The following is a 10,000-nucleotide window of genomic DNA, read 5'->3' as shown; positions in this document are numbered from 1 at the left end:
TCGTTATGAACTGCCTTTAACTCTTTTTGCGTAGTTTAGAAGCAATAGACAAGTAAATGCCCCGCCGACAGGTTACCGACACGTTACCGACACGTTACCGACAGGTTGCCAACAGTCGGCCGACAGTCGGCCGACACTTTGGTCTCAAACATAACACAAACTGTCGGCCGACAGTTGCCCAACAGTCGGCCGACAGTCGGCCAACAGTTGGCCGACTGTCGGCCAACAGTTGGCCAACAGTCGGCCGACAGTTGGGCAACAGTCGGCCGACTGTCGGCCGACAGTCGGCCGACAGTTGTCCGACAGTTGACCGACAGTCGGCCGCCAGGTTTTTTGGGGAGCTCTTCTTCACAATTACCGAAACAACATTTGGTCAACCTCAAGAGTTGGGCGATTGTGATCTTTGTGTTGAATTTGCAGATTTCTTGTGAAACTTTATTCACCAAAAGATATAGATCTATACATATCTTTTGTTACAAGTAAGTGTAAGAAATTTAAAATCTAATAAAAGTGTGAAAAAGGTAAATAGTAAGAATTGAAAAAATTAAGTATATCACACAGCTAATTCATATTTAAAAGCTAAATGGTTGATAAAAGAGTTTTTGATACACATAGTGTTAATCTTAGGTTTAAAACATGTTTCTTTCCTAAGATTATAACTGGACGATTTAACATGAGGCATAATAGATATAAGTGGATGTCCTGTAGAGTTGGAAGCTTTTCTAAAAATTTTACGATCTTGCCTCTCTAAGAGATCCCAAAATGTTTTTTGCTGATAGTAACTTTTTATGTTCGTAAATTTTGTTGCTGATGGCAAAATATTTTATTCTCGATCAACCGTCCTGAAAACTTGCTTCTGCTCTTCCTAAAAACGGTGTATCAATATTTATTTACTTTTGCATAAATATTTGCTTTGCATAAAGCAAGCTAACAAAATCTGATCCTTGCTTAGTTCGCATTTTTGAGCGTTAAAATAGAATTTTTGGTCCTATGTTTCTGTTACAAAGTGGTATATTTTTTAGGTCACCTATCCAGATACTAATTATCGTCCAATCTCAGTGCTCCTTGCACTGCGTAAAATTTTTGAAAAATGTGTGCTTAATCAACTGATGTTTCATATTTCTTTTCATGATCTATTTGCACCTAATCAGTATCATGGTTTTAGATCAGGAACTAAATTTACCACTGACTGCTTAGTTGACCTAATTGAACAAATTACTAAATGCCTTGATAATGGGGAATTCGCAGTAACCTTCTTCTTAGACGTTAGTAAAGCCTTTGACACTGTGAATCACTCCATTCTCTTATCTAAATTGTCTCATTCTGATGTCGTAGGAATTGAAAATATGTGGTTTAAATCTTGAAAAATAAAATATGAAAATATGTGGTTTAAATCTTACCCTCAGTATAGAATTAGAAGATAAAGAGTTTTCTCAGATATTCAAGCTGTCAATTTGGGTGTTCCACAAGGGTCCTTTCTTGGCCCAATAGTTTTTCTGATCTACATAATTAATTAATGATTTTATTGCTGCTACCTCCTATTTTCCTATGCACCTCTTTGCTGATGGCACTTCACTCACTGCATGTGGGAAAGATCTTGATAGTTTGATCCATCATGTCAATAGTGAACTTCCCAAGGTAATTATATGACTGGCTTTGTGCAAATAAGCTAACATTAAATTTGAGTAAAACTAAATATATAACATTCCAGCCCAGGCAGAAATTAAACTTTAACCATCATCCACCTATAGTTTTAGCTGGCCAACCTCTGGACTATACTTTTAATGTTAAATATCTTGGTCTTATTATTGATAGTCATCTGTCTTCAAGTTGGCATGACCACATTGAGTACTCTTGTTCCAAGATAAGTAAGAATGTTAATATTATGATTAAAGTAAAGAAGTTTCTGTCTAATTATATAAATAAACACTTATTAATATGTACTACTGGTACTCTTTCATATATCCTCATATAACATATGGATCCATACTGTGGGGTAATAATTATCATAGCCCTATTTATGATGTTGTGAAACTTCAAAATAAGGCAGTTAGAATAATTAATAATGTTTCTATTCGGGATAATATTACCCCTTGTAAGAATGTAATTAAACTCCTGTACAGCTTGAGATTTGTTCTTAACTTGACGATTCACTATAAAAAGGAAATATAGAAATACAAAGTTAAGGGGAAGATACCAGTAAGAACTAAACTTCGGAAATGCCAAAAACTACAACTGAAATAAACTACTTACAAGATCTGTACAGCAACTCTGGGTACAACAACTGACTTACAAAAGGAAATACAATACTTTTATATGAAAGACGAATACCTAATGAAGTGATGAAATGAACAAAGGGAATTACATATCATTAGGCAACAGAACATAAGTTACTACATTGAATAGACGTGATAATGAAGCAAATACCGACTAATTACTGCAAGTGGAATTTAGGCAAATTACAAATATCTCACAAACGTTACGAGAACAGCACAATTACATAGAGCCAACAAAAAAAAACTTGCAAATGTAGCAAAACTTGTAGGGAAAAAATTGATTTCTTGTGTCTACACCCCTCACAATGTCAATCTCAACATTTTGAAATTTTCTGAGATTGCTAAGCTTCACACATGCTTTTTTTGCTATGATCTCTTATGCAAGGCTGAACCCTCAAATGTTATGATATCACATTTATCAGTCAGAACAACGTAGCTATACTACTTGTCATGTCTCATCGGAACAGCTTTTTATTCCTTTTCATAGAACAAAATAATATTAGGAAATTTTTCCCTACGTACTATCATTGGACGTTATTTCTGGAATGATCTTCCTCTTCCCTTTCTATTCGCTTGAAACCACACAAAAAGTCGTTTAAGAATTTTCTCTTCAAACATTTACCTTTCTGAATACTAAATGCTAGATTGACATAGTTGTTCCATCTGCCCATACTCTGTATATAATATATTTTGTGTGTGTATTTAACTGTTTAACTTGTCATATATTTTTCTTTTCATTTTACATATAGCGTTTTATGTTTTTGTATTTTTATTTTTCTCTTAGTATCCATGTAATTAAGGATTGTTGTTCAACTACAAAATAATGTATCAGGGCAAGCCATTAGTTTAACTATCTTTTGCCCCTTTTCTCGATCTCGTTTTCTCTTCCTCCATTTATTTGTAATTCCCCAATTTTATGAGTCAGAATAAAATGTAAACAAAATATGATGTTGCGAATGGAACCAGGTTTTCAAGGAACCATGGGTTGCTTTCCATTAAGCCAAAATTTCCAGAAATTTCGGGGTGAAGTCAAATGGAAAGGTCGGCTTTGATTTGGTCCGACCGGAATATTTGGGGCCACCTCTGGAGGTGGTCCTCTTTGACTGGTCGATCCGGTTCGACCAAAACATGCCGTTCCATTTACAAAAATTCTCATTTCCAGTCCCATCATGCAATGCACTTCACTGTGATGTAACCAAAACCTTGGCCGAAATGTAAATGTTTACAATGCTTCATCAGTCCGGTTGGAAATCTTTTGACGAGAAAATGTTGTTCCATTTTTCCTCGTTAGTTCCACTGGTCTCGGGCATAATGGAAAGCACCCAGGATTTCAATTATACTTTCAGGATTCTGTTCATTGGCTGATACCACACCACCAACGAGAGACTAAAGCAGTTCCCAATTATTGAAAGTTACGTTCATACAGATGTATGCTTCCAAATCTGATTTGTCCATTGCATTGTTTGTGCCTGCATGGATTGGTCGCTGTACTTTTTTGTTATGAAAGAAGCAAAGATTATGAACAAAGCTTATACAATATAATGTTGAAAGGCAGAAGCTTTTTCATTCTCATTAATATTTCTACTATTTTTCTGTTCATTTACAGTAAGGTATTATAATTATTACTGTCACATTAATTTTGATGAAAAAGTAAGTCTTATTCCTTATTGCCCTTTTTCATTTACAGTCAACCCTGAATGCATTCATGGGCCTAGGAAAGGAAGCTTGGAAAGAATTGAGAGGTAGTTTGCAGCGGATTCTATCGAATAAGGAGGTGAGATTGTCCTTTGAATTTGATTTCCAGGTTAAGGCCTGTGACCTTTTGGAGTCACACAACAGCAACATACATGAAGGGTTGACAATGGTACTTCCAAGAGCATGATCTTGGGAAACAATTAAATTATAAACTTACCATAAAGTCATTATTAAACTTTATAATAATTATCTTTAACCCATATTGAGAGTAAAAGCTGTTACATGTAAGTCTTACTCTGTCAATGGGTTAAAAAACCCATTTTAATCTATTTTTGAATCTTGTTAATCATGCTTTTTATGATAAATACATTTTGTACGTTCATTATACTTTCATCATACTTTTTTCACTCACGCTTCCAAAACCACATGATTATTAACACAATAATAACCTCAGATTTTTCCATTTCCAGGGAATTCTGAGAGATGATGCTTCTCTACAGTTGAGGTGAATCCTATGTAAAATATTGTTAACCAATGCACACATTTTACTTAATGTTAGGGAATTTTAACTCACTACTGAAAAATAGTTTTATTCAATACTTGCACAATCCCATAATACACCTCTATTACCCCCCAAGACTTTTGCATAACCATTGTTTGCGATTTTTCCTGGGACATCCAAACGTCCCAAGAGAAGTCGAAAACAATGCCTATGCAGATTTTTGGGGGGTAAAGAGGTGTATTATGGGATTTGTGCAAGTAGTGAATTGATATTTAAATAATAAACATGCATAGATTCTTGCTTTTTCCTTTTTTAAATTATCAACAAAAAACCTCTGTTGACCTCAGTATTTACCTCAGTAATTCTTTATCCCTGAAGCGGCCCTCATGGATGAGTAAAATCGGCTGCTGTTAGACAGAGTAAAATGTTGAACTCATTGCTTCCACTGTTTTATTGCAATTATCAAGAGCACGAGGGAACAAGAAGAAGGAAATTACCCATCATGCACCTAATTTACAATGATGTAATGTATAAAAACATAATGCAACACCCCCACTTGTTTTTATTATCTAAAGCTAATTGCACAGTAAGTGTGATTATAACAGGATATGCTACTTAAAGCTAACATCCAAACAGGAATTTTTTAAAGGTGTTCAGTTTAACCTTGGTTGCTGGCATTGTGAAAATATCAGCCACCATCTCCTGTAGGGCAATATACATTGTACAATATCAATTTTACCATTTACAAGTATTTCACGCAAGAAGTGATGCCTGACGTCAATGTGCTTAGACCTTTGTCTACTGACTGGGTTCTCTGAAATCTATTGCCCCTCGATTATCCCCATAGACCCTGGTGACTTTATATGATCCTTTTCCCATGTTATTTAGTAACTGAGTTAAGTACAGACTTTCCTGGGCTGCAGCCTCCATACCTATATACAGATATACAAGTGGAAAGGGCAACAGTAGGCTGCCTTCTTGATTTCCGTGATATAAGGGGGCCACTGTTGGATAAGCTAAAACAGTACCCTGTGGTAGTTTGTCTATCCTTCAACGAGGATGCCCAATCTGAATCGCTATAAGCAACTAGGTTCAAATCACCATCACATTTCTTAAAGCACAGCTCATAATCTATTTTGCCTCTAAGATATCTTAAGACATGTTTAGCAGCTACCATGTCTTCCACTCTGGGGCAGGACAATTTTTGTGAAGGTTTACTAACAGTCCAGTTCATGTCGGGTCTTGTGCATGTCATTGCATATATTAAACTCCCTACAATCTCACGATACCTCTTGGGATCAGTCATTAAATCATTCTTGCCCCCAATTTTTGTTCACATGGAGTTCCTCTAGGCTTACAATCCTTCATTCCGAATTCATCGAGCATCTTAACAATACATCTCTTTTGATTCATCTTAATTTCCCCACAAGACTGATTGAAATCAATACCTAAGAACAATGAGATTCTACCCAAGCCCTTCATTTTGAATTGGCGTTTCATGCCTTGAATTGATTCATTAAATCCATGTTATGTGATGCTACAATTAAATCATCAACCCAAATAAGAACAATGATTATGTTGTTATCCATCTGTTTACTATAAATACAATGGTTTACTGGGTTTTTGTCAAAACCAGCCCCCACCAGATGCTCATGTGATATCTTATTCCAGTTCCTGCCGGTGAGGCCATAGAGAGATTTTCTTAATTTGTAAAGTAGCCTCTTCCCGTCCTTCGACATTGCTGCAAAGCCCTCTGGCTGGTCCATGAATATTTCCTGATCTATATTTTTGCATGTAAATATGCAGTCTTAACGTCCATCTGGTGGACCATGAGGTTGTATTGTGCAACCAGTTGCATAAGGACTCTTACTGAGGCAATATTAGCCGTTGGTGCGAAGGTTTCTTGGTAGTCTATCCCTTCTACTTGGCTATACCTTTTGGCCATGTGGCAGTTAATTTTTCGTTTCAGTTAATTCTTTTTTAACTAGGTAATTTTTTTTAACTAGGTTTTTGTTAAATCAACTGTCTAAAAAAGGGATTTTCCTTTTTTAACGTTATTGTAATGTTAATATTATTGTAATGTAGTTACTTTCCAGTAGTATACTGCTCTTGTTAATTGAAAATCTGAGAGAGAAATATTTATCAATCTTGTATTAAACAAGTTTTATTTGCAAAGGAATCATAAAAAATATTACTGCTTTTTCATTTCAAAAAGTAGTCTTACTATGTGAAAGACAAAAAATGGTCGTGATCCATAGAAGTGCTCCATCTTCTCGGTTGAGGGGGTCTTTAGCACAGTTTATTTCCCAAGCCTCAAGATTTTTCCTTTGTCGCCAGTTATTGTTAGTTCTAAGAATAGTGGCCTCATTCCAAGCGATGTCATGATTTGTTTTTATAACGTGGTCCGCAAGTGCTGATTTTTCTTTTTGTAGCCGTGCGACGGCCTTTTGATGCTCGCCTTTTCTAGTTGTAAATTTTCTTTGCGTTTCTCTGACGTAATTCTTGCTACAAACTGCGCAGGGGATGTCATACACGAGATCTCGAATTTCTTCTTTGCCCATTTCGTCTTTCGGCTTTGGAAATATCTGGCCAATTGTCTTGTAGGGTTTAAAAGTCACTTTGATACCATGATTGTCCAAAACTCTCTTTATGGGTTCGAAAGTCCCGCTAACTACTCCCCAAGGAGTACTTGCATTTGACTATTGCAGAAAAGAAAAAAATGACACTAACTTTAGAATTTTTAATTAGCGCTTTGGTTTATATCTTAGCTTTCGTGTAAATTTTATCTTTCACTTTCCCTGATGAAGATTGTTGAATACACCCGAAACGTCGGAAAACGTTTTTTATTGTACATAGTTTATATTTCAAACACCAGAGTAACAAATATTTATATTTTTTATTTGCCAAGACAATGGTTGTTTTAGACTAAACACTTCAGATAATTGATTACTCCAATCACTGCAATACATGCCAATCCCATGCATGGAATGCAGTGTCTCGCACTTGCACACTGACTGCAGACTAATCCTAACTCAGTTATTGAAAGTTAATGATTTTCAAATCGTTGCTTAGACTTAAATACTGCTTATCAGCGCTAATCAAATGGGTGCTTAGACTTAAATACTGTTTAATATCAGCAATATTTATAGACAGTCTGCAGTTGTCATACACCTTCTGGAATGCTAACTGTTTCAAATAAGACGGTGCGTAACCCTTATCACTAAATTGAAAGGCTAGCTTAACCCTAATTCCTAAAATGCAGGCAGTCTCCCTAACCTTACATGAAAGCTAATCATTCAAAATAAGTGCTCAGTAACCCAAATCACTCAGCTCAGCATTTGACCCTAATCACTAAAATTTGTTGGCAGTTAATAGCACCAGAGAGAAAACGTGTACCCAGTTTTTGAAAAATTTAGCTAAAAAAATATTACCTAGTCAAAAATAAAATCACCTAGTTAGAAAAAAACTAACTAGTTGGAAATAAAATTACTTAGTTTAAAAAAAGCTAACTAGTTGAAAATAAAAATTAACTGGAAACAAAAATTAACTGCAACAGCTACATATCTGGCTTTAAGTGTTTCAGTGCGCAATACCTCGTGTTTGTGTGCAAGCATCCGACCGTCACTCGTGTTGCGTGAAAATGCTGGTTGGTAATGAATGTTTTTTATTCTTTATACAAACCTGGCAGATTTAAATGCTTTTGCAAACTTCGTATTGTTTGGTTAATGAGTTTTGTTTTGTTTGTCATTTGAGAAATTATGAGTCAAGGACCAATTAAACCTTGCACATTTTTGTATTGTTTGCAAGTTATTTTCAAAGATTGACTCCTGCTTCTGTGATGTTGCATTGTGCTTATCCTCTAAAGCCCTTTATCCTTGAACAACGAAACAGGTGAGTTTGAGGTTTACATGTTCGATTTTTTGAGAACTTTTTCGAAACTCAAGGACAAAATGCCCGCATACATAACAGCTGTTTAACAACAAAACTATTACCGGGTAAATAAGCCCTTGAGGCCCTAATTTTTTTGTGTATCCACATTTCCAGAAATTGAAGAATACATGATTAGAGTCCCATGAACATTTAACAAAGAAATTAAGAAATTGCGTTTTTTGCCATCAAAAATGGGGGGTCGACTTATACATGGGATCGACGTATACACGGGTAAATACGGTAATTGTGCGCTAGGACCAGTAGAGGCCACTGACAAGCTGGGGGCCAGCAAACAAAAACTGGAAGTAGCTGCTGGAGGCGCAGCAGCCGGCACAGATAAAGCCGCAGACTGATCACTGAGGCGTCCAGAGTTGAGGCGCGGGTGAATTGCGTTGACGATTGAAGCAGTTAAAGTAGCCAAAGACAAACCAGAGGTAGAAGATGAACTGACCACGAAATTAACTAAGCCTACTGAAGAAGAACTTGACGCTGGAAGTTCTGGACTGACGGGAGAAAGATCCGAGTTTGAGTTTGCTGGAACAGAGGCCATGTCAACTGTTGTGAGTTGTGCGTTTCGGAGGCATAAACCCACTAAGAGCGAAGAAAACACGAGGTATCGCTGTCCTTCTGAAGGAAATAAGGGTTGGAACCAAAGAATAATCAATTTCCCAGAGGCCAAAAGAAGCAAGCAAGCGAAAAAGCAACTCAAGCCAAAGCACATGGCAATGCCCCTGCAAACCTCCCAAGTATCCCAGGCAACACTGCTGCATTGGCTTGGTTTTAACTTTGCCTAAATTATATTTAGCCTCATCAAATATATTTATATCCTAATCACACTGAAATGATTATAAAGTATTTTGTAACTAATCTAAATAATCACAAAACAGAATAGGAGCAGGCATCTCATTTATTGATGCCCGCGTTTGAAAATAAAGAAATAGAAATGGCAAACTAAATATGTAAACTTCTAGACACTGAGAGAAGAGAATCTAGTTTGTCTTAAATATAACCGGCTTTAGCTTGATCCGTTTTCCACCTTCCATGACGCTTAAAAAGCCGATCGCTAACGCGTGCGTTAGCGGCCGCAGAAGCACCCCCTGCCCTTAAACTATGTAAACCAAATAAATTCTTCGGATAACCTAATTCAACAAATGCTTGTAAAACTATTTCTCTCGTTCTAGAGTAACTCACACCGTACTACGCAAACTATAAGTAGAGGTAGCCTTATGGAAATACAAAGAGCGAAAAAAGGGTAATGAAGACGACAAATCTAAATTAGCAGCAGAAATGTATCTGCAAAGCAGATTGAAAGGGCAAGAAATGTACCCTGTTTTTGCCAACAAAACATTGGCACCATCCCCATAAACATCCGTTTTACTTTTGTAAACATAAATCTTGACAAAAGAATCGCAAAAACTTACATCGCAACAGCGTAGGCTAGCTAACTAATTATAGTGGAGAAAAGCGGAATGCGCGGTTACGCAAATGGTTGCTAAACGAAGATCAGAAAGATTAGCATTAGGACCTGCAAACCTATTACAAATGTCCAGAATCATAGCGGGGGTAACAGGTTCTTTTTTAGAGACAGGTTTCGCAA

The 10,000-nt window shown here is 36.5% G+C and overlaps 1 protein-coding gene and 1 pseudogene across 1 annotated transcript in view; one reads left to right on the top strand and one right to left on the bottom strand.

Annotated features, from left to right (window-relative positions):
* LOC138050089 (uncharacterized) overlaps window positions 1–152 on the bottom strand; it is a 1,565-nt pseudogene extending 1,413 nt beyond the window's left edge.
* LOC138049575 (fumarylacetoacetase-like) overlaps window positions 1–10,000 on the top strand; it is a 64,672-nt gene that overhangs the window by 11,761 nt on the left and 42,911 nt on the right. The window contains exons 3-4 of the mRNA XM_068895919.1: window positions 3,964–4,050; window positions 4,442–4,476. Coding sequence (XP_068752020.1) covers window positions 3,964–4,050; window positions 4,442–4,476 — 122 coding nt within the window. The remainder of the gene's footprint in view (window positions 1–3,963; window positions 4,051–4,441; window positions 4,477–10,000) is intronic.

The sequence above is a fragment of the Montipora capricornis genome, chromosome 5, assembly GCF_036669925.1.
Source record: "Montipora capricornis isolate CH-2021 chromosome 5, ASM3666992v2, whole genome shotgun sequence".
In the NCBI taxonomy this organism is placed as follows: Eukaryota; Metazoa; Cnidaria; class Anthozoa; order Scleractinia; family Acroporidae; genus Montipora; species Montipora capricornis.
This window is presented reverse-complemented; position numbering and strand designations above follow the sequence as displayed.